The sequence below is a fragment of the Cottoperca gobio genome, chromosome 22 (genome assembly GCF_900634415.1).
Source record: "Cottoperca gobio chromosome 22, fCotGob3.1, whole genome shotgun sequence".
NCBI lineage: Eukaryota > Metazoa > Chordata > Actinopteri > Perciformes > Bovichtidae > Cottoperca > Cottoperca gobio.
The window spans coordinates 10,465,920-10,490,814 of NC_041376.1; the positions used below are offsets into that span (position 1 = coordinate 10,465,920).

A 24,895-nucleotide genomic window follows, 5' to 3' on the forward strand; every position below is an offset into this window, starting at 1 on the left:
ATGTCAAAAGAGGATTTAAATAAAAGCCCAATAGGACTTTCTCACAGCAGACATTTTGACTTCTCACAGCAGGAAAAGCACAGATGTTCCTGATAACACTAACAATGACTGTTCTACTGAAATGTTCCAGTGAGTGAGCCCCAACACCAACACTGACATCAAAGCAGCTAAAGGAATTCATCCATCATTATCATTATCTACACTTGTGCTTTTCCTATTGTTGCAAGTCAAAGCCTTCTGTGAAAAAGGCCTATTGGACAGTAACACAATAACTAACTTATCTACTAGAAATTATAAAGCAGATTTAGATCTCATAAATTAGATTTTTTAAAATCACTACCAAAAGCAATTGAATGAATTTAGCTTTTAAATGCAATCGATAGATTTGACTAACTCAAATGTTTCCAAGATTGACTGTTGTACGTACCATTCAGCTTGTGCAAGATTAGTTCTGAAAGCTCCATCTATTATTTGGGGAAACAAAGTGCAAGTGTGCTCTGAGCGTTACATATTAACTATGACACCGCATGTTGTGTTGTTCCAAATAGAGCCAGAGCTGTTTCTCAAACATTCAGAAGTGATGTCACAAGACCATCAATAACTGCATGTTAACGTTGAGTCACAAAAATAGAGACGTGAGAAACTTCAGCAGGAGTGAATGTCACTTTAATCCTGGAACAAGACCTAATACATAAAATTAAAAATGTGCTATGGTAACATGTGGAATATGACAACTTATTGTAAGAGTACTTATTGTAAGAATGTAATGAGTGAAAACAATGCAATGATAAAAACCCAACTACCAACATTTTATACTCTTTCGCAAGTGCGTTTTAAATAGAAAACAAAAGCCTAACAGATCCAAAGGAAATGAAAACAATAAAGACATCATGGAATTTTCTTGGAAGTCATCCAGCACAAGAAGTCAGTTTGCATGACATACAATACTTTAGTGGAGGCATCAAGATATATCCATGCTGAACGGTCATTGGTTCCAGCAATCAAACTCTTAATGTTTTAATGGTGTAATGCGGTCTATCAACATTGACTTGTGGTAACATCATTTTGGGTTTTATTTATTTATTTATTTATTGTGAAACCAAAAAAGGTAAGAATTTGTTGCATTGAAAAAAAACAAACAAAAAAACTCTTCAAAGTATATGTAGGGTGACACATTTATGATGTTTTGTTCCATCTTTGGGTTTTAAATGATAACATTATGAACCTTGCCCTTCGTTCTCACCATTTTACTGTTATTTCCGAAGGTCATTGATCAGCCAAAGGCTCCCATAGCTTTAACCCATGGCAGCCTCAGTGCAAATGAATGCATCTTCATACAACTGCGGTGTACAACATTGCTCTGAGTATTATTGGAATACACGATAAGTCAAATCTGCAATTAAAAAAAGCATTTCAGGGTAAAACTATCAACTGTTTGTGGAGGTACGTCAAAGGGAGAATCTTTACAATATTGTCTTTATAATTCCCTATACAGTTCATGACAAATACCGATGAGGAGAAACCACAGATGAAGTCCTATACTAGGCCGGCTCGGACAGGCCAGACCTTTTTTTGGTTTTAAGTGATCACACTGTGCTGGAATAAAAATAATGTAATTATCCATCAGCTGCAGTTTCATGGTGTTTACAGATTGCTTTTTTGTTCCCCCTTATTCTGGACAAGATATGAAAAGTATGCATCGGTCAAAAGAATCTTAAATTCAGCAAATAGATCTATCAAAATATTTTGTGCCGTTTAATCTTAGATTTCATTATGCCTACTTGTACACTTAAAGGTAATAACTAAGCCACAACATCAGCTATATCTTGTTATTGGAATACCTTGAGAGTTCACTCTTAGACATTCATAAGCAAAGATGAAGTCAGGAATAAATCACCCACACGTTAGTGCTGATGGCTAAAATATATTTCAGAACAAGAAATGATTTCAGAACTAAACTGGTGTTCGGGCGGGGTGGGTGTTGGAATCACATCATGTCCTACAAACACAAGTCCAATGTAAAAGGTAGAGGGCTCTGTAATTATCTATTAAACTTCCATCTGTGGTCTTAACATTGGTGTCCTATGGCTTTCACAGAACACCCTTCACTGTATGTATTCACTCCCATCAAGTAAACACACCCTTTGTATGCTGAAGACTCCTTTCCATCTCTTCTGGAGAAAAAAAACGAGAATAAAAAACAGTGTACAATAGAAATAGAAGGCGCCATGGCAAAAAGGCAATTGCAAACTTGGATTAACTGCATCATGAGTTCTGTGGTCACCCTTTTCCCAGCGTCAGTGTCTCACTGAGTTAGCTGGGACAAACTGCTGATTTTTCATTGTTGTTGTTCTCTTCTCTATTGCCTGTCAGCGAACTAACCAGGGGAAACGTGTCAGCCTTCTGACTGTCCTTATGTCCGCATGTGCAAAAGGTTAGAGGAAGGAGCAAAGCTACCCCTGTATGGGGGGGTTGCCAATCCTGGCAGCTGGTAAACAACATAGGCAAACCTTGCACACGTTCACTGGCTGGGCTTTTGCTGTTGGTCCTCTTCAGAAGCAATGTTAACTGATCCTAGAAGAGGGGAGAGGGCTTAAGTTGGTATATTTCATGTCTTTCTTGGATAGGCTTTTTTGATCAAATTCATTATCTGCCGACCATCATAATAGAAATCAGGTGTGCTTACCTGAGCCACCTGTTGATTTAGTGTCCGGTTGTTGAGGAATGTTCGGCTGAGCTTGTTGCTGCTGCCTAAGGAAGTCAATTTCAAGAACATGTTTAACGAGGACACATTTTCAACATTAAATTTAAAAAGGAGTGTTTATTGCAGGAATTTTGAACCGAATTGTACAGTAGTCACCAGGCAGGCCGTTAAACCTACCGATCAAAATAGGCTTGTCTCCTCTTTCGCAGTTCCTCGGCTGTGAGCGCCTCATTCTGGCCTCGTCTTTGTCCTCCCGCAGAACTCCCTGCTGCCTGGCTTGCTGATTTCACATTTCCCATTTCAGACTCTGAGGACGTGTTGCTCATCACTGCTCCTATAATATTACAAAAAAACAAGGACCTATTTTTCAGTATTGAGATAGTAAAACTCAAAATGGCAAAATGATGATAAATATATGCTTAAACTCTTTGATCAATGGGAAAGGCCTAATTAATAGTGCAGTGTATAAATAATTGTGATTTTATAAAATCAACTGTTGATTTTTATAAACTGCAATTCATCAGGACAAAGAAACAATAACCTTTGGATAACTCATAATTTACCTTGCATGCTAAGCTGTATGGCCCTGCGAAGATCAGCTTCTTCATCTTCCACATCGATATCCTGTCTGCTGAGTGCCAGAGCTTTTTTCAGCTCTTCATCTTCATCCACAACCTCATCCTCCACACCAAAGGCCATCTCCGCCTGGCTTATAGCTGCTGACCTGCTGCTCACAGTACAAGACTTAATTAGTTGCCACAAGTAAGTTAAAAAAAGCTTACTTTTAACAGCTGGAAACATAAACAAAGATAATTCCCTTCTCCATATTGAACTGTCAGCACACAGACTACATACCCTGCACTTGTCTGGGCTTCATCCTCTCCAATAAGCCTTGGTCGCTGCTGCTGCTGCACCCTCATGATCCCAAGAATCTGCTCTGCTTCACACTCAGGGAGGTTTCCTCGGATCACAAATATGGAATAACCTGCACAAATTCAACTTTTTGAATTATTTCTGCATGGCAACAACTGAGCATAGCATTACAAAAGTGAATTTTACAATACCTTCTTGTTGTAACTGTGCAAGGAAAAGGGCTAGATAGGTGTCTGATATCAACTCTGGTCCAGTCAACAGTGAATTCAGGTTAAACCACTGCAATGAAAAAGAAACAGTGTTCTTATTTTTAGTAAATCAAGCGGTGTTAACATTGTTTATGATGACAAGTGCCACACACCTGTTTTCCAAGTTTGCGTATAGTAAACCAGTGCTCCTTGTAGTTGCAAATGAAGGCTTTCTCATTTCTGAAACATGAAAGTAGGAATAGCTGTCACCATCAATTATGTTATGGGATTACAAATTAAGACATTACAGAATAAATACTTTACATTGGATTAATCATCAGGCTCTGGTACTCCCGGCTGTTGAAGAGAATTAGCTCCAAGCCCCACACTCTCAGTGCATTGCTAATTACCTAGAGGAAATATGTGACGGAAAAGAGAATTGATGTTACTGATTTATAATGGTTGTTGACCTTTTATTAAATAACAATAACAAAAAAGTGAATCCCTCACTTGTATTGAAAAGAATCCACTGTCATCCATGTTCCCAGATGGTTGCTAGAAACACATTCACAGAACATACAGTTAGAAACTGTGAACAGCATGTTAGGCTGCTGCACTAGCGTTCACTTCCATGTCTCCTCACCTGTAAGAAGGTCCTATACTCCTCACTGCCCATACCTCCCTCAGCCATCCTCATTCTCTCCTCTTCATCAAGTTGATGAGCAATGGAGGACAGATCCACAGGAGTGAAATACTCACCCTGCAGGAGGTTGTTGAGACAATGTTGGGCGCAAAGAGAGCCCTCTTGCTACAAATACAGATTAGTTATTGATAAAAGACCGGCGCAAATGACACTTTTAACATGACAGCTAGATTAAATATTTTCTTAATAAACTTCAACTGTATGGACATGGAATAAGCCAAAGTTAATACTAAAATGTTGTGGATTTGCTCTGTCCCCACGGTAACAGTCATACACCGAGCTACATACAGCTAGCATACGTAAACAACTAACACAACTACTCTTAATACTACTTTATAAGACCAGATAGCTATGTTAAGCCAGTTCGTTTACTAACGTGACAAAACATAACATGCTAGCAGCTGTTAGGAAGCTTTCAGCGTTGCTACTCCTCGCTGAAAACTAACTTTTCATAATCTCTCACTAGCAGGTGCAGTTAGCATTTTAGCTGTCTGGGCAACAATACTGCCAAACATCAGCAGAAATCTCTCACCACCGGCGAGATAGCGCCGGTAAACAAAGCGCCGCAAAAAGGCCCAAGGCTTTCCAAATAAACACGATGAATTACTTAGGGCTTAATATGCTAAGTTAAACGTTTTAACTTACTTTCTCATGAAATATGGAATCCATATTCAGCTTTCTGTCAAACATTCAACTCTGACCTCTGGATCATTCATAACCATGGAAAGAAGGGACAATCTCGAGCAGCGCCCTCTCGTGGCTTGGTTCCCGTCTACACTCAAATCTCCATTGACGTATTTATACATTTATACTCTGGCTGTGTGGGACACGCAGAGCAATGTAACTTCCAGACACAAAGTCCCTTTTCTTAATTACTCTTTTGTCCGTAATATAACAATATTTGACAAAAAAATATTGTAGAATTGACTCAACACGTAACCTAACATTTAGTCAAATCACGTATGAATAATTTATAGGCCACCACCAGAGGACGCCGCGAGCCTAGCAGGATATTTTGTTTACAAAATGCTTGTTTTGAACAGAGGCATATTTACTACTGAAAAAACCCGAGAAATGTTTCCAGACAATTGACATATTTGATTACTATACTAAGGTATGATTGATTAACTACATCTATATATATATATGTGAGTACTCTAATTATGGTCTAATAACGTCGCAAAAAGGGTTTCGATTACAAGTGGAAGAGTATCCTAGTGACGCCACCTCCTTTACGGCAAATGGAATATGGCGGAGGGTGAGAAATCCCTAGACGGACTGGAGCTCAGCAAGGTATGATTTTCAAATAGCTAATATAGCTGTCAGTGGTTACTGAGACTCAGGGACAAAACACTGAAGTGTAATGTGTTAGTTCCTTTGTGCAAAATAGTTTGACCGTGCAGTTAAAGGACATTTACTTATGCGGCTAGCATTCGTGGGTAGCTCCTGTGCTAGCTACCTAAATGGTTAAAATGTCTGCAGAGGCTGCATTATTTACTGCTCACCAACAGTGCATGTTTGTTGATGTATTTGGGGTCAGTATTTGTTATGGAGTACACAAGACAGTCGGAGACTATATGTCAATGTCCGTAAATTAGTGTATTAATCTCCATCCTGTGGTATTTTGGTGGGCGCTTTGTCCACAGCGCTTCAAACGAGTTTTCCAATAGTTTATACATTTTGAGCACTAGTTTCCCAACCTCAAACTCTTGCAACATTTTATTAGTCATAAACTATTGTTCATAACGTTGTTTTCAGTGTGACAGTGAAACTTGCCTAATTTGATAAGATTTTATTACGTCAGATATTTACAGATTGATACTTGTGGTCAAATTGACTTGATTGAGTACATCAGACAACACCTCCTTGTTGTTGGCACATGTGGCCTATTAAACCTTGTAGAACCAGCAATATAAAATATGACAATTGTTTTTAGTGGAAAAAAAAGCCATGTGTTAAATCAGGGCACTGTATATAAATCCAGATTCATGCTTAGCTATGAGTACTGTAGACATGTTTATATTGTGTAAAACTACTACATGTTTCAGTTTACACTTTCCTCAAAGAAGAAAGTATTTTCTCGGTAACTGATTCTACCCTTTTATGTGTAAAGAAGTCATTTCATGTGCCTTTCACACTTCCTAATTTAGGCCTACAAGCACTGAATTATAAAGACCAACTTCCAGTCACTGATAGGATATTTTATTAATAGTAACCAACGTAACACTCTTGTGCTCTACCATATACTGTATAATGTGATATAGGGCCTATAGATGGTACCAATATGATTCATTCTTGCTATATAGATATGTCAATTCCAACAGTCAAAACTACCTGAGTACATGGTGCTTTTCATCCAGCTGCTAGTCAGTACAGGAAGTGAGCAAGTCTTCAGTAATTTGGCCTACATCAGGAGAAGGCAGTGTGACTAAGACCTTACAAATAACTTGAGTTGTTAAGAAATTGATTGGTAATGCATGGTTTTCTTACATAACTTCTTTAATTATGATTTCCCTCTTCAGATTCTAAAGACAAAACAATGTGAAATACAATTTACATCTTCATAATTCTAATGAAATGCCCTTAAAAGATTTGAAGTTTAAATTGATTAGTAAACATGGTGCATTGCTAAAGTTAAAAAGTATTTGCGTGTCACTAGAAGAATAGTGGCTTATAATTGTGGTTATGAGTCATTATGTGGCAAGACATTATGATGTGAGTCATTGCAAAACAAGTCATGTCCTACTATGTTTTCTTGCAGCAATGGCTGGAGGCTGCAGACAGCAGGGCGGAGCTCTTCCGCTACCTGAAGGAGCAGGTGCCACAGATATTCTGCCTGAAGAAGGAGTCCAGCCCTCAGGAGGAAGAGGAGCTCATGCAGAGCAGACTCCTCCTCCCTTTAGAGTGCTTCCTGTTTGGAGAGGATCCTCAGGAGGGTCTGGAGAAGCTCAAGCAGGGCAGCACCTCCTCCCAACTCTGTGGACGTGTTTTTAAAGAGGGAGAGACTGTGTACTCCTGCAGGTCTGAATAGATCCTCTGATCTTCTGTAGTAAATAAGTTATAATGGCAATAATCATGGTAGTTATGATACAATACTAGCTATTTATTTCCTTGGAGCTTTAAGTACTGGATGATTTATGTTAATATCCAGAAAAAAATAATTGTATAGGTTGTTGCTATCATTTAGGCATGAAATGCAGGTATCAAAAATGTATTTGCACAAAGCTCAGTCCCTGTGGAAACTAGGTTACCGGATGAGGTATAAAGCCACAGAGTTTAGAGGGCAATCCACGTACATGGAGGCCATTTGTCATCATTAAGTACTATTGGAAGGAAGTAATAGTTTGTAGTTTTGCGGTGATCTTATCACACAACAACCCTATAGTATTTTGGCTAACTTAAAATGAATCATTTATGAGTAGACTCTCTCAGGTTTCAGTATGTGGCACTCCGTGGACTCTGAATGATGAATCTGAATGATGTGAAATACCGTAACACTTGCATAGATGTGTACATCTGCTCGTCCTCAATTTCCTTCACAAAGCTGTTTATTTAAGTTTTATGTTAATATGAGTTGTACTTTTGTACATCCTTGCACAATCGCTGTATTCAGATAGATAAATGCGCAGCGCACTTTATCTTAATGAGGAGTATATACCATAGAACAACAAACAGTTAATAACTTGCCAACTAGAAAAACACTTTATTAATTAGTCACTTAAACATAACAATGACAAGTGACTTTAAAATAACTCAAGGAATACAAATAAAGGGTCTCAGTTTTAAATGTATGGTACCATAAACAATTCAAGTGCCATATTAAAATGAGCACATAGAGACATTGCCATTGTATGGAACATGTCCTGTGATACTATAATCTATACGATATGCAGCCAATGACAGTGATTCAGTATCACAATCAATAAAGCAAAGTTCATGTGCTCATCAAGTTTACACTGTGGATGTTTACATTGAAGTAAACAAGTTTGGTTAATGCAATGTAGGTTGTCAGTTTGTACAGTACTACGATGACGTGTCTTCAGTCTTAGATATCACACTTTTGTTGTCATTTGCTCAATCAAGTAACAAATCCTTCATGTTGCAGGGATTGTGCAATAGATCCCACGTGTGTCCTGTGCATGGATTGCTTCCAGGATAGTGTGCACAAAAGCCATCGCTACAAGGTTGGTGTCAATGTTTACATTTTTAACGAAAACCGAATGAGCATGTTTATTTTTTTTATTTGTATTTGTCGCAGTCAGCTATTCCCCCTCGGATAAATGGGAATAACAGAAAATCACTCTTCATTGGTTTTATGTTCCGACATTTCTATCTAGATCTACACGTACATACGCAGCCTTACCTTCTCCTACGCACCGTGTGCTATAAATATAATGTCAACTTGATTGCTCTCCTTAAACTTAAACAAAATATTTCAAGATTAATTTCAAAAACTTACTTTCATGTTGCAACCCCAGCGTTGCATAACAATGCATTCCCACAGATAAAGCAGTTGAACAACTTAATTGCTGTTGTGTGTATCCATTACTCTCCCGTAGTGATAGACATTATGTAATCATTTTCCCAGATGCACGCGTCATCCGGCGGGGGCTTCTGTGATTGTGGGGATGTAGAAGCCTGGAAGATTGGCCCATGTTGCTCCAAACATGACCCGGGGTCAGCCACTGCCATGGTAACGGTGAGTTGCATAATAGAGCGGAAAGAGGAAGGTAGGAGGGCCGTACTTGTCCCATTCTGTGTCATTGAACCCCAGAATGCTTATTTTCCCATCTTAGTCCTGGATGCTGCTCTCTTGGCTGTAGCCTTGGCTCCGGAAACGAGAAAGAAAAGCACATTGTTGACCTGCACTGACTGAGAAAATGTATAACTAGGTTAAGAGATTAGGAGGGTGTTTTGAATGCTGAAAAGCTGGTGGAAAAACGGTCGTCGGTGCTGAGTTGTGCATGTCTTTAGTTTACAGCTTCTCCTACCAAACTGCTGCTGGGAAACATTTTGATGATTGTACTGTTCAGCAGTTGTTTGTCAGGCCTTTCTTTGCTGATCGCAGTGGTTGGGTTCTGATAAGATCCTGCTCAGGAGCTTTGAGCAGACGTACAGCTTGACGGCTCTGTGCCTGTTTCCGTAAACAACAGGTGCTCCTACTAACAAAGACATCACTAGCATCAGCCTGGCAGGCTGCTTTGTGTTTTCTACACCAGATCTGAACCTGTGCTTAACAAGCAGTGATGCATCACATGACCATGAATGCATCTCCACACTGAACATGAAAACCCCTCATGCTGTTTCAGACCTTTTTGTTTAGATTGTGGTAGATTCCAGTGCTTGTTCTCGCACATTAGTGTGACGTAGAGACTGGTGTTAATACACAAACTCACTGTATGTTTTGTTTTGTTTGTGCTAAATGTCAGACATTTGTATGAAATACTTAGCTGCTATGTGGAATGTTTGCTCTCAGGGGATTTTATATTAACTTCATGGGGCCAGCGGTCTGTTTAGCTTTTATTAAGCAAAATGTTTAGACCAGCTCATGTTGTAGTCACTGCTGGTGACACAGGAAATTGGGATTTAGTAAAGTTTAGACATTTTTTCCCATGTCAGATCAGCTCCAGTTTCTGCAAAGTTGAATATTTGTGTTTTTCTTTCTGCCTTAATGTTGGAACACCTTCACTTGTAGCAACACATGTCAAAAAATAAATGTTTCTTAAAGTTGAAGACATTGTTTCTAGTGTGTTAGTGTTGTGCTCAAGAGTCCTGTGTGATGTGTCTAATTTTGTGCAGGATGAGTGTGCGTTGGAGCCTGAGATATATGAGCGTGCTGAGAGGCTGTTCCGGGTACTGCTCCACTACGTCACAGATTTCTTGGTGTGGGAGGAGAGCCTTGACCTATCAGCTGAGCTCCAGCCCCGGTATGGCCTGTCAATCACATGCAAATACATACATTCACATGCAATGCACAGAACTTAACTTTGACGATGTATTTCTCCATCCATGCAGGACAAAAGAGAACGCATACTACTGTGTACTGTACAATGATGAGCACCACTCGTACGACCATGTGATCTACACCCTGCAGCGTTCTGTTAACTGTGATCAGGCTGAAGCACAGACACACACAGCACTTATTGACAAAGAGGTATTTTTTAGTTTTTATTTGCTCATAACTCTTCCTTTACGATACTGTTATGTCAACGGGAGCTGACTTGAATCTGGTTACATAATTTGCACTGATCATATCCATTGCAGAAAATGTAATTATTGTGAACTGTTGCAGGGTCGGCGGGCAGTAAAGAGAGGAACCCTTCGTTCCTGCCAGCAAGCAAAAGATCTCATCAGGGTAAACATCAGTTACTGACTTTTATGCCAGAAGTTTCGAGTAACGTTAAGTCTTGAATCTGAAATTATTATTGTCCAGTTCTGTATTTCTAAGTGTTTCTTTCACTGCTGTGTTGCAGTCCAACTCGGAGCACATTTCCCTGCAGCCCCTACGTGTGGAGATCCTTCATGCAGCAGTAATGGCTCATCAAACCTTTGTTCTGCGCCTCGGCCCCTGGTTCCAAAAGATCATCAGTTACTCAGGTGCGGCCATCTTTGTCAGCATACTCGCACCACACAAACGTTACAGCTTTATTCTTTGATTGTGCACATTTAAAGTGTATCTTTTTTTATATAGAACAACATCGCCCTTCAATGTCTATAGAAAGCTGCAGCGGTCGCTCTGAGCTCAGCGAGCTGCAGCCGTTTTGATTCTGCTGCCAAACAAAAGTTGGAGATACTTTTAGTGGCAAATTGTGTGTTGAGAATACACACAGCCAATCAGCAGTCCTATCATACATTGTGACAAAGAATTTCTTCCCGCCTAAAACACATGAACACGCCTCAAGGCTGCAGAGTTCTTATTATTATTGGTTATCGTTAGTCCTCAGTTGTCCGTGCATAGTTGTATGTCATGTGACTAGGAATCCATGTGTGTCTTGTGCAGTGGGCTTCAGGCAGGCCTTCTGTCAGGTGGCACTAGAGACCAACACAGACGGAGATCAGCCTTGCCTCATCAGCAGACTCATGCTGCACGATGGCAGGATGTACAAAGGCAAGTAGATCGGATCTTGATTTTCAGTACAAACTTAATCTCAAATCGATTCCATATCCCACTAACATGAAGGTTTTTTCCTTATTCCCTCAAGGTGCTCGCAAGATTGTACATGAACTGATATTCTGTAGCATGCTGATGGAGACAGAGTTCAAGAGGCTTTTTGCAATTGAATTTACGAAGGTAAAAAAAGGAGGGAATGTTATATATTCTTTGCAATTCTTTCACCTGCTTAAATTAATACACCCCCATTTCTGTATTTTCAGCACTATAAGCAGCTGCAAAAGGACTTCATAATTGATGACCATGAGAGGAGCATATCCATCACAGCGCTGTCTGTTCAGATATTCACTGTACCCACTTTGGTACGTGTTGTTAGTTGCTCGGGCATCATTGTAGATATTGTGTCGTATGCCCTTTTTTCCACCTAATTATCGCGCACATGCACAAGTATGTTTTAAGATAATCAGCAAGGTGAAATGACTGTACTCTGACTGGTGGCTTTGAGGGGAGCATTAATGATATGTTTTGTACAATGATACATCCCTGTTGATTTTAATTAATTATATGTTGAGTGGGTAAGCGGCTGTAATGGGGTGAATGTTATATACCTTTATATCTGGGACTCGACGTACTTGTCTGTCCTCACATTCCTGTACCTCTTTTAGGCCAGACAGCTCATCGAAGAGGGCAATGTCATTAAAGTGATAGTTGGTACAGTCATGGATTTGCTGCTTGAACATCTGGATGACAACAATCGCTTCTTCTTCCTTGGCTACAACTCCGACAAGTTCTCACGCATCCAGGTCATCTTCCACGACCTCAGGTCATTAAACGGGCAACCACTTTAATTAACTCTTCGTGCCTAACTTTTATGGTCTTTATCTAAAATGTAATTTCTGTCTCTCAGGTATATCCTGATCAGTAAACCCTCAGTTTGGACTGAAGAGCTGCGGAGAGAGTTCATAGAGGGATTCAAAGTCTTCCTTGGGCTTCTCAAATGCATGCAGGTAATGATTATCTCAACCGGATTCATTCTTTGATATCGTGTAATTGCAGGGCCATTACATCAGCGTACAGTCACTTGACAAACTAGATATTTTACTCTTCCTGGCCTTCCTTCACTTTCCTTATCAGGGTATGGAGGAAGTGAAGCGCCAGTTTGGTCAACACATTGCGGTCGAGCCAGAATGGGAGGCTGGCTTTTCTCTTCAGATCCAGCTTCGCCACATTCTTGCTATGTTTCAGGACTGGTGTTCCTCTGATGTGAGTTGTTATGCAATTTGTCCATCAAATCAAAGTTAGAGGGAGTGTAACTATTAACCCCCTCACTGTGCATTCACTTAGAATAGGCAGAAGTAAAGAACAGAAGTGACTGCTTGTTTGCCCCCTCAGGAGGAGATCTTGCTGCTTGCATTTGAAGAGTGCCACACAGTCCTGATGCAGTGCAATAACCAGCCCTTCCACAGAGAGGCCACGGACTACTACATGTGCAAGCACATCCTCCATGTTCGTCCATACAAAGTGTCTCAGGAGCCTGTCAGCATCCATCTGCCCATCTCCAGGTTACTTGCTGGTAGGAGAACTAATATTTCAGACTCTTTGTGATTCATTGCTATTTGTTTGTTACAGTAAACTTACTATTCTGTACATTGTGATCCCTAGGCCTGTATGTACTTCTGTGCAGAACAGGGGCTGTTGAACGCCTGAATGATCTGGTAAGTGACATGGAAAACCAATGTTCAATAAGCTTTTGGTTTCAGTATTCAGTGTGTAGATGTGTTTATTGAATAAACAACCTAACGTCCACTGCTGGAATTGGAGAGATAAGGTTTTTCTCCGTCTGTTGCAGGGGACCTTTGACCGCACCCAGCTGGCAGAGCATCCTCTGCGCTGTGTGGTGCTGGCTGCACAGGTCTCAGCTGAAATGTGGCGGCGAAACGGGCTTTCATTGGTCAGCCAGGTACACTACATTCTTTGGCTGTTTTAAGACATTGTTTTTAGTCTGCATGCACTCTCTATTTCTTCAATTCACAAATGACAAGTAAATTAACTGTTGTTTCACATGACCAGGTCTACTACTATCAGGATGTAAAATGCAGAGACGAGATGTACGATAAGGACATTCTCATGCTTCAGGTTGGTGGCAATCAGACACTGAGAATGTCTTCTCATGCTCTTACTCTTCACCATTTATATATATATATATATATATATATATATATATATATATATATATATATATATATATATATATATATATATATATATATATATATATATATATATATATATATATATATATATATATATATATATATATATATATATATATTAATTACACACAATGTGTTGATCTATGACCCTCCCTACAAATTGTTTACAGATTGCTGCTTCCAAAATGGACCCCAACCACTTCCTCATGCTGGTCTTGTTGAGATTTGAGCTCTTTGATTATTTCAATGGAAGTTGTTCAAGCAAGGACCAGGTAAGCAACACCTCAATAATCATTCAGAAAACGTTTTGTGCCACCAAACGCTCTTCTTAGTGATGAAATGCTACACAATTTGCAGGATGAACTGATACAGTGGAACCGCTTGACAGAAGAGATGCTGTACCTCCTTATCGCCATCATTGGTACAGTGCCACATTCTTCTAATCACATTTGGGATGTTAGTTGGTTGGATATGAACCATAATATAGTGACTGACCAGTGTTGTGTTTCCAGGTGAGCGCTATGTCCCCGGTATCAGTCAGGTGACCAAAGAGGACGTGACAATGAGGGAGGTTATCCACCTGCTGTGCATTGAGCCCATGGCTCATAGTAGCCTGGTCAAGGGTCTGCCGGAGAACGTAAGTTACACAAACTACGAAATTATCGAGTCCGTTTCTTCTTCATTCATTTAAAACGAGTCCAAAATGTTTTCTTTGTAGGAGAGCCATGAAACCGGCCTGGAGACTGTAATTGCCAAAGTTGCCACCTTCAAGTACGTAAAGACCGTGAAAGAGTTTGAGTTTCTATCTTAATAGTCATTTTGGAGAGGGTTTAATGTTCTTATTCTGCTTCTGTTTTTAGAAAACCAGGAGTTTCAGGGCACGGATTGTATGGTGTAAAAAAAGAGCGTCTGGTAGAATTCAATCCTTTCTTCTACCATTATTCAAGATCACAGCATAGCAAGGTAATGCAATGTCTCCGGTTTTTACATTAAATCGACACAGATTTGGATGAATATTCATCGTTTTATTCTTATTGTTTACTGTTTGCAGGCAGAAGAGTCTCAGAAGAAAAGAAGGACTCACGAGGGCAATGATAAAGGTGATCAATGTCTCTCTACGCAGGTCTTTTTATAGCTCACAGTCACTATATGAACTCCACTTGCTAATGAATCAGCTCCACTAACATTCCCTCTGTTTGTGTTGGTTGTCAGCTCTGCGTCCTCCGGTGCCCCCAACCTTCTGCCCAGCTTTCTCCAGCATAGTGCGTCTGCTCTGCTGTGACATTATCATCCACGTCCTGAGACGCGTCCTGCAGAGAGCTGCAGAGGACCGGTCGACTCATTGGACAGAAGCAATGATCCAGAGGGTAAACATTACATCAGTTTTCTCCTTACAGAGTCTACCTTGCCCTGCCTTTTGCCTTTTATTACTCAAACCGCTCACAGTAAGAACATGCATTTACCACACAGGCCCTGCACTTGATAGGTCAAGCATTGCTGGAAGAGAAAACACAGCTTGAGGATAGCACTGTGGAGGAAGTGACCTTTGATTTCAGCCTCAAGGCCCGCAGTGAGTGAAAACCTATTGTTTTGTGCCACGTTTTCAGCACCTGCTGTGTATCGTAGTTCTCAAAGCTGTGAACTGGTTTTGGTTTTGTGACAGAAATGTCTATTCTGTTCTTCCAGGAATCGGTTCAGAACACGGCAAGTCGGTGTTCCTCTTGCTGTCCAAGATTAAGGCTGTTCCTTCCCTTGAAGCTCAGAAAGACATGGTCAAATGGGTTCTACAGGTAGGCTATTCAATTATTACTTTACTTTTATTATCACGTAACACTTTCTATCATTTCTGTAGACTGATGCATTTATTTTTCAGTTCCTTCACCTTTTTATATGAATGTTTTTCTGCTAGATGTTTGAGATTGTGAAGTGCCTTAGAGAGAAGTCCAGTCCAACAGCCTCCATGAGTATGGATACAACCAGGCCAGAGGAGGTAAAAGAACAATGAATGATTAATTCAAACATTAGCATGTACCGATACAATTCTACACTTCTCTGCTGCAACTTTGCTTTTACAAAGAAGGTTCTGGGCTGTGTTAACTACAAGATTTGACAGTTGAATGAGTGCGGATGAAAGTTTTATGTCAGTGTCTCTAACAATAACATTGTACTTGTAACTCTATTTAAGAGGCGGAGTCATCAAGAAATGTAAAAATAGCATTCGAAAAGTTTAAAAAAAGATAAAAATATCCAAACTAAATGGCGTCTTGTAGAGCTCAGAGCCGCTCTGTCTTTACATGACACAACCTCCCTAGGTTACAGTATCACACTGATAACTCAACATTCACTTGGTTTCCCAATAGGATCTAAGTTCATGGTGCCACAAAAATGAGCTGTTGTCATGAAATGATAAGAAATGAGAAAAACCTAATTGCATTTTGTATCTCCTCAGTATTGAGAAGTTTTAATGACTTGTTATTCCTTTAGAGCGCTCAGGACAAAGAGAAAGCTGAGCGCAAAAGAAAGGCAGAGGCAGCCAAACTCCACCGGCAGAAGATTATGGCCCAGATGTCAGCAATGCAGAAAAACTTCATAGAGTCAAACAAGATGCTGTATGACAACATGCCAGAGAGTGGGACACAGGGAGAGCCTGTTGCAACTGCTGAGAGGTGAGGAGGATCGTACAAAGAAAACATCAATGGCTGTGTTTAGCTGACTTAAGTTTAAGATCTGAACCAAATTGGTTTTGCTAATTCTAGTCTGGGTTTAATGTATTCCTGTAGCTGTGCCATGGAGCACAGGGAGCTGTGTGTAGCCATCGGGCCCCACAGAGGCTGCTCTCCAGCCGAGAGGGAGGTGCTCACCTGCATTCTTTGCCAGGAGGAACAGGAAGTTGTGGCCCAGGCTCCCGCCATGGTACTGACTGCGTGTGTCCAGAGGTCCACAGTGCTGACACAGTGCAGAGGAAAGATCCCGACCAATAGAGCAGATGGTCAGTCTCCAGTCTCATTAATAATTTAATTTAATTAACTGTAATTTGAGGGGAAAATAAGACTCATCTGACTCATATGGGCATTGTATTCATCCTTTAAAGGGACAGGGACATCATATCCCCTCTTCATGCCTCCCGAACTGGCAGTTGGGACCCACACTGGCAGCTGTGGACACGTCATGCATGCCACGTGTTGGCAGAAGTGAGTTATTACACAAACAAATGTGCTAATTATTTATCGGTCAGTGCTCCCCTAGTGTGTGTGGGTGTGTGGTCCACTTATAGACTCATTTGCCATTAAGATTTTATTCTCTATATTTTCAGATATTTTGAGGCGGTTCAGAACATGACCAGGAACCGGCTCCATGCTGAGCTGATCATCGACCTAGAGAACGGGGAGTACTTGTGTCCCTTGTGCAAGTCTCTGTGCAACACAGTTGTCCCGCTCATCCCGTTTGAAACGCTAACATTTAACTAGTAAGTCCAGAGCACCTTCTCCAGGTCAATCTGCAATGAGTTGCTGGTTATACAACTGTATATAAGTTATTTGAACATTTGTTTCCTGCGTGCAGTGAAAATGCAGAGATAATTGGACAGCATTTGACTTTGCCTCGCTGGATCCAGATCCTCTCTGCCAGGATTAAAGGACTCAAGTCAATCGCTCAGGATAATGGTAAGAAGACATACTCAACAGACAATGATTGTATTTCTTAGGTTTGGTGAACAGCAGTGGCACAGGAAAAGGCATGTGGCATTGCTGTTGTGTGTTGGAGGTGTTAGGCTAAGCCACTGCAGCGTAAAACAGGTGCATGCAGTTTAGCATATGAAGGCTGATCGCGGCTTACCTATAATATCTATTTTGCTTCAATAGTTACTTACAAGTGCCATGAAATGCCACTATGCCTAGTTGTTGAACCATGAGATAATCTCTGCTCTCTGTTGTGCAGAAAGCAACACAGAAGGCAGCAGTGTTGATGGGGACACGGGGCTGTGTGGAGAGGGCCAGCCAGACTTTAGATCCATTCTGAGCTATGGAGTACAAGAGCCGTGAGTGAAACCGTCCGCTCCTTCAGTGTTCCTTAAGCGTGTCTGTTTCCTATAGCACAGCAGTTTTACATTCTCTGCTGCTGGTTGTTTTCAGGAGGAAGTTCTCCGACAGCATAGTGGAGATGCTGGTTGTTTGCGCCACCACAGTTCACAGGGTGGGACTGCAGACGGCACCCAATGAGCTGTGCCCACGTGTGCCCCTTATGGCTTGGAACACATGTGCCTTCACTATTCAGGCCATTGGTAAGATTAAGAAGTAAGAGTTATAAGGCTTATTGTGTCAATCTGCCCCTTTTTTATGTTTTTGCAATTCTCAAAATATGTTTTGTCTTCACAGAAAACATATTGCAGGAGGAGGGAAAGCCACTCTTTGGGTCCTTGCAAAACAGACAGGTTGGATGCCACATGACTAGTTAACAGCTGTCATATAATGCATGTAATGTATAATCGTACAACTTGGTTAGACATCAGTTTTTTAAATGCTTTTCTATTTTAGCTTGCAGGTCTGAAGGCAATTGTTCAGTTTTCAGCAGCTCAGAGACTGAAGAGCTCCCAGGCTGTCATTCAAAGGCACTTCAACGACATGTTAGGGGGTATGTGGACATTTAAGAATACATGCATGTAGTTATTGGAAGTAGATGCACAGCTTTTTTCTATATAAAGCATATTGTGTTTTCCTCAATGTATGAAATGTGCTATATACTGTTCCTTGATTTACCTTGTGGTCATAACTGTAAATTCTTTCCCCAGTGTTGCTACCAGTCATGGGCCGAAAGAACACGCCTTCTCTTCTGGAGGTGGACTTCTTCCATCTTCTGGTAGGTGTCACCTCCCGCGGATCCTTAAAAAGTCTTCAAATATCTTTAATCCATCTTTCAAAAGTCTTAAGTCTTAAGATATGGGAAGTAGATTTTATGAATATTCTTTTCTGACAACTGAACTGAAACATTTGAAGTAGATCATCTAACTTTTTCACTGGACCAAAACGGCAATGTTTTATGTTACAATGAAAACTTGGGCATAGTTGTCCCTAACCCTAAGTAATTATTGTTGTTTCTTCTATTTTGGTTATTGTAAAGTTGTTTAAATGTATTCCCAAGAGGCATTAAAGTTTTTTTTTCTGGATAAAAGAGTTTTATATTTTATATAATTCTCATCAAAGTTTCCCAATGTTTAGCTTTTACTTGCATTTATTAACAATTCAGGTTGTTTTTGTTAATGGTGTGTGTGTCCTTGTGTGTTTTGTCAGGTGGGCTTGGTGTTGTCTATCCCGGCTCTGTATCAGGAGGAGGCCGTAGACTTACAGCCGTCTGCTGTCAGCTCCGCCTACAACCACCTGCACATTCTGCACCTGGTCACCATGGCTCACATGCTGCAGGTCCTCCTTTCCTCTACAGGTACAGACTGCAAAACCATACATTCTGGTTCATTAACTGAACGACCTCAGAACGCAGATGGTGGGAATATTTAAATATTGATGTCATTTCCTCCCAGACTTCCCTGCAGTAGTTGGAGAGGAGACGGAGGAGACGAGAGCAGCAGCAGAGCTGTACGCTACAGTGTCACAACACACTGAACGGTACATGTGTTCCTCATCATCCTATTATTTATCAGGCAGATTACATGAGCAGAGTTTTCTTTTTGTTTTACATTTGTATATGATAAACATCACCAAGTATAAGATCTGTGAATTGCTTGTAGTTTTAGTTTAATTTATTTCAGTTATTGTTTAAGGGGCAAACAAAATGTTAGTAAGATACACTCTCCCTTTCTACTGAATGATAAACAAAACAAGTTCTGTTACAAATGGCAGCAGCATAAACATATAGCAACATGCAGCATATACATATAGCAACATACAGCATATACATATAGCAACATGCAGCATAAACATATAGCAACATGCAGCATAAACATATAGCAACATGCAGCATATACATATAGCAACATGCAGCATATACATATAGCAACATGCAGCATATACATATAGCAACATGCAGCATAAACATATAGCAACATGCAGCATATACATATAGCAACATGCAGCATAAACATATAGCAACATGCAGCATATACATATAGCAACATGCAACATATACATATAGCAACATGCAGCATTTACATATAGCAACTTGCAGCAATATACATATAGCAACATGCAGCAATATACATATAGCAACATGCAGCATATACATATAGCAACATGCAGCATATACATATAGCAACATGCAGCAATATACATATAGCAACATGCAGCATATACATATAGCAACATGCAGCATATACATATAGCAACACGCAGCATATACATATAGCAACATGCAGCAATATACATATAGCAACATGCAGCATATACATATAGCAACATGCAGCAATATACAATAGCAACATGCAGCAATATACATATAGCAACATGCAGCATATACATATAGCAACATGCAGCAATATACATATAGCAACATGCAGCATATACATATAGCAACATGCAGCAATATACATATAGCAACATGCAGCATATACATATAGCAACATGCAGCAATATAACATATAGCAACATGCAGCATATACATATAGCAACATGCAGCATATACATATAGCAACATGCAGCAATATACATATAGCAACATGCAGCATATACATATAGCAACATGCAGCAATATACATATAGCAACATGCAGCATATACATATAGCAACATGCAGCATATACATATAGCAACATGCAGCATTATACATATAGCAACATGCAGCATATACATATAGCAACATGCAGCAATATACATATAGCAACATGCAGCATATACATATAGCAACATGCAGCATATACATATAGCAACATGCAGCATATACATATAGCAACATGCAGCATATAGCAACATGCAGCATATACATATAGCAACATGCAGCATATACATATAGCAACATGCAGCATATACATATAGCAACATGCAGCATATACATATAGCAACATGCAGCATATACATATAGCAACATGCAGCAATATACATATAGCAACATGCAGCAATATACATATAGCAACACGCAGCATATACATATAGCAACACGCAGCATATACATATAGCAACACGCAGCATATACATATAACTTTTGCCTACAAATATTCACCATCCATGCTCCGCCATGAACTGTCTACAGACATTTTTACTGAGTGTGGGAAAAGTTTGATGTAGTTATGACAGTTATGTTTTATTATTGGCCTGCTTCATAATCAAACTATACGGTGATCGACGTCGCCTGTAAGTAATGGAAACAACATTGTTTCTTGTTCCCTGGTGGCGAGGCTCTTCCCGTGCTGCATGCTCAGAGATGTGCACTGTAATGTGGACAGCCTTCAGCTTGTTTGACAGCTTGTTCTCTGTTTTGCTCATCAGGCTGATTCCAGATGTGTCCGGCAGCTCTGTGGCAGAAAGAGTGAAGCAAGGAATCGAACCTTTCCTGCGCTCTGTTGCTCTCTTTTTCAATTGCCTTACAGGAGTCAATCCTCCAGAGGAGCTTTGTAGTGCTGCTGGTAGGTGAAGTACTATGTCAGTATAACATAATGATTTAATGAATCCAAGCTGACATGTTGGGTCTTTGCAGTTTCCTCTCAAGGACAGATGGAGGCGCTATGCAGCTACTTGGTACTTCCCTCCAATGTGTTCCAGCTCTTCCAGGAGCACAGAGACCCTGTTTCTCCACTGCTGCAGAGGTAGGTGATACACATTGAGGCAAGGTCAATGTATTTGATCAGTGATCTTCTCAGTGAGCAGTTTTATGACCATGTGTTTTCTTTCTTAGGTGGTGTGGAAACCCAGCTGTTACCAAAGCCCTTAAAGGCAAAGTCCAGACAGTCAGGTAGACTTTGGCCTTTGTATTCCTTCAGTCCCACTTTTATTTTGTAATAAAACATCAGCTAAATGCTGATCAATAAACTCTTTCTCCAGATACCCCAGAAGAAGGAATCGTTTGATTGATCTTCCTGAGGATTACAGTGCTCTCCTCAACCAAGCGAGCCATTTTCAGTAAGTGTGAATTTGAAGGCCCCACCTTTTAGTGGAAAATCTGCTCAAGATGTTCAACCTGCTTGTCTACTCTGTATTTTGTCCTCAGGTGCCCCAAGTCTACAGATGATGACAGGAAGCATCCGACCTTGTGCCTGTTTTGCGGAGCCATGCTGTGCTCTCAGAGCTCCTGCTGTCTCACCCAGCTGGATGGAGAAGATGTGGGAGCTTGCACCGCTCACGCTGCTACCTGTGGGGCTGGAGTGGGCATGTTCCTCAGGTGGGTCAATTCTAGGTCTTTTTATAGGGATCAAGATCATTCTTTTTCAGCTCTAAAACTAGATTTATGTCTGCGTTTTTTGACTGAATTGCATGCTTTCTTTCTTGAAATGTGCTATATATGACGTTTGATTTCATGTTGACAGGATAAGGGAGTGTGAAATTGTACTGATGGCCAGTAAGACTCGAGGAAGCACATACCCTGCTCCTTACCTGGATGATTATGGGGAGACTGATCCTCACCTTGGGTAAGAATCATAGCTTCTTATCCAGGTGCTATACTGTTATAGCTTCTACTTAGAATTGCAAATATAGACATGTTTATGTTGCCTCCTACAGGCAAATAAGTAATAGCTGCTACAATTTAAACACCACCTGCAGACAGTGAGTGTTACAGCTGCAGTTTTATACAGAACTGCAGGTCGGACACACTTTGTGTTACAAAACCCTGCATTTGGAAAGTGCTGGTGCTTTTCATCAGGTTCACCGTGTCCTTTGACTTTGGTCGGTACTTGACCAAAAAGACTCGATACGATTAAATCACACATTTGAAAAAGAAATGTGTTTGTTTCTTGGACAATCCCTTGACTAAATCCGGATTTCTGTCTTTTAATTTCTAGAAGGGGCAATCCATTGCACCTTTGCCCAGAGCGCTACAGGAAGCTGAACCAGCTGTGGCAGCAGCACTGCATCCTGGAAGAAATCGCCCGCAGCCTAGAGGTGGTCAATGTTATGTTTGCCTTTGAGTGGCAGATGTTGTGATGATTGCACCAGCTGTGGTGGCTGGGAAGTAAAGAGCACAGCCATAGAGCACAATATGCTCCAGTGCTCCTAAGACACACACACACACACACACACACACACACACACACACACACACACACACACATACGCACACACGACCCTCCTACAATCACGGGAGGTCTGAGCAGCCAATCCCTCCCTGATGAAGTCCCTGCTGGAGTCTACAGAGGGTGGGACAGTCAAAAGAGGAAGAATAGTGGAGGGTGATGAATAATAAGTAAACCCAAGTCGCCTTGTTTTAATTTGATTGTCTGCTGTGAGAATGAGTTTCTCCCAGAGTAAAGTTATTTGCAAAGAGGCTCATTCTAATAAAGACAAACATCAGATACACACCAACATGTTTCAGTTATCACTTCATATCTTTGATTTCTCTCAGTAATGCTGTGAATTTCCTGCATGCTCTTTTGGTGTTAGATGTTATGATTTGACAGAAGTTATAATGGTTGAATTTTGCTCTTTTGGAAGCGACGTTCATTTAGAAAGAAAGCATGATCCCAGATTTCACACATTTTTGCTTTTGCCCATTAATTATGTAGACGGTCCAAGTGATGGAGCCACATCATACAGTCACCGTTACTCACATATAGAAGCATATGTGCTGGATAAAACATTCAGAGAATATACATTATTTTCAAAGTTTTATTAAAACAAACTCAGTATTCTGATAAAGTATGAAGTAACTTCCATGATTTACTGATAAAGAGGCATTTAATGATAAGCAGACAGTATAAAGTTGAATTAATATTTCAGCCACATTTTGATGGTTAAGTCCTCACTGACCTTAAGAATTAGTGAATGAAATACACGAGCATCGTTGGCATACTATACGGTATTATGAGATGCCCTTTTATAAAAAGAAAACCTATTAGGCCAAAGTGATCATGATTATCAGATATCTGCTGTATGTTTGTATTGATTAGAAGTTATTGAGGGGACTGTTGCTAGACAGATTGTTAGTCACATTTCACCATGTGGTCGTAATCCATTTAATACAAATTGAATTTAAGTTCAAATAAAAATATTTCAATATTCTATTTAAGAAATTTAACTTTTTATTGAACAAAATCTTAATTATTCAGCCTTTTCAGGAAAATATGTGTGAATATAAAATGTCCTCCTTTTTGTGTTTATTGACTACATGACTTCCAGGCTATGGAAATAAAGACATTAGCCTATATTCATATGAACTGCTCCTTTGCCCTCAATCAACCCGAGGACAATAATGCAGGGGTCTCCAACCACCGGGCCGCACGGAAAGAATATAACGTTTCTTTTGGTATTATAATATATATATAAATGACAATGTAATAATAATATAAATAAAGTGCATAATATACAATGTAATAATTCATTCACATTATATATGTAATAATTAAATGATATGTTTTGTTATGCCTGCCCCGCTGGTCCGTAGAAGAATTGTCTTGCATGAAACGGGTCCGTGGTGCATAAAGGTTGGGGACCGCTGCAATAATGTCTATAATATCTAATGTGTTATGGGATAAGATTTCATTACAATGGAATAAAAACAACAACTTTGTTGCTCACCCATAGAATAAATTAATGATCTATTTTCCATCATCAATACTGCGTCATCCATCAGGTGAGAGCCCCGGGTGAGGAAAGAAAATGGGCCTTTCACAACTCTGAAGTTTTAATTTATAAACCTCCAAAGCTTGTTTCCTTCACAAAATGTTTAAGCTATAATGTTCCTTCTCAGTTGCCATGTGCGCTATACTTTCTGTAAAGAAAGGCAGAAAAAGTTCCTTTGATCAACAGACCACGACCTGCAACCAACCGATATGTTGAAGGCTGATGTACTGGTTTGGAACAGTTGGTTTTGTCAAGAACAAAATCACGAACAATAAAAGCCAACCGTCTCCAGCTCGGGAGGTTTATGGTGAAGCCTTTTCGGGGCTCATCCCAGCGGAAATGACAGGTGTTTTCATAAGGCCATGGTGGCATCGCTGAGGCACGCGAGTCAT

General features: G+C 40.2%; 2 protein-coding genes across 3 annotated transcripts; one reads left to right on the forward strand and one right to left on the reverse strand.

Annotated features, from left to right (window-relative positions):
- Positions 1-649: 649 nt before the first annotated feature.
- Positions 650-5,264, reverse strand: atxn3 (ataxin 3). Its single transcript, XM_029460076.1, has 11 exons — positions 5,114-5,264; positions 4,409-4,573; positions 4,276-4,320; positions 4,090-4,175; positions 3,939-4,005; positions 3,769-3,856; positions 3,560-3,689; positions 3,268-3,431; positions 2,882-3,038; positions 2,687-2,751; positions 650-2,574 (listed from the first exon to the last, which is right to left on the reverse strand). Exons 1-11 carry the CDS (start codon positions 5,156-5,158, stop codon positions 2,522-2,524), a joined length of 1,065 nt encoding a protein of 354 aa, XP_029315936.1. The 5' UTR covers positions 5,159-5,264; the 3' UTR covers positions 650-2,521.
- A 226-nt stretch (positions 5,265-5,490) lies between these two features.
- ubr1 (ubiquitin protein ligase E3 component n-recognin 1) lies at positions 5,491-23,944 on the forward strand. Of its 2 annotated transcripts, none has more exons than XM_029460064.1 (47): positions 5,491-5,761; positions 7,230-7,489; positions 8,574-8,652; positions 9,057-9,167; positions 10,268-10,395; positions 10,484-10,622; positions 10,761-10,823; positions 10,942-11,065; positions 11,469-11,576; positions 11,671-11,759; positions 11,843-11,941; positions 12,245-12,402; positions 12,487-12,586; positions 12,714-12,842; positions 12,972-13,152; positions 13,242-13,294; positions 13,429-13,539; positions 13,650-13,715; positions 13,963-14,064; positions 14,165-14,213; positions 14,305-14,429; positions 14,511-14,563; positions 14,653-14,755; positions 14,844-14,892; positions 15,005-15,159; positions 15,263-15,362; positions 15,479-15,582; positions 15,702-15,782; positions 16,277-16,458; positions 16,573-16,781; positions 16,884-16,983; positions 17,106-17,258; positions 17,354-17,454; positions 17,729-17,828; positions 17,923-18,071; positions 18,166-18,221; positions 18,325-18,421; positions 18,579-18,646; positions 19,078-19,225; positions 19,323-19,407; positions 21,219-21,355; positions 21,427-21,535; positions 21,625-21,681; positions 21,771-21,848; positions 21,937-22,107; positions 22,253-22,354; positions 22,727-23,944. In XM_029460064.1, the coding sequence occupies exons 1-47, from the start codon at positions 5,717-5,719 to the stop codon at positions 22,866-22,868; spliced, it is 5,208 nt and encodes a 1,735-aa protein (XP_029315924.1). In that variant the 5' UTR covers positions 5,491-5,716; the 3' UTR covers positions 22,869-23,944. The 2 variants fall into 2 exon arrangements, with proteins under 2 accessions (XP_029315924.1, XP_029315923.1); XM_029460063.1 differs by having other exon boundaries at positions 5,492-5,761; positions 14,150-14,213.
- Positions 23,945-24,895: the final 951 nt, after the last annotated feature.

Bases quoted from the DNA above. Each gene is read 5' to 3' on its own strand.
- atxn3 (XM_029460076.1), bottom strand. From the start codon at position 5,158: ATGTTTGACAGAAAGCTGAATATGGATTCCATATTTCATGAGAAA. The intron at 4,321-4,408 runs GTGAGGAGACAT...ATGTGTTTCTAG, and splicing joins AGTATAGGACCTTCTTACAG to CAACCATCTGGGAACATGGA. The intron at 4,176-4,275 runs GTGAGGGATTCA...TATTTCCTCTAG, and splicing joins GTGGATTCTTTTCAATACAA to GTAATTAGCAATGCACTGAG.
- ubr1 (XM_029460063.1), top strand. From the start codon at position 5,717: ATGGCGGAGGGTGAGAAATCCCTAGACGGACTGGAGCTCAGCAAG. The intron at 9,168-10,267 runs GTGAGTTGCATA...AATTTTGTGCAG, and splicing joins CAGCCACTGCCATGGTAACG to GATGAGTGTGCGTTGGAGCC. The intron at 21,356-21,426 runs GTAGGTGAAGTA...GGGTCTTTGCAG, and splicing joins GGAGCTTTGTAGTGCTGCTG to TTTCCTCTCAAGGACAGATG.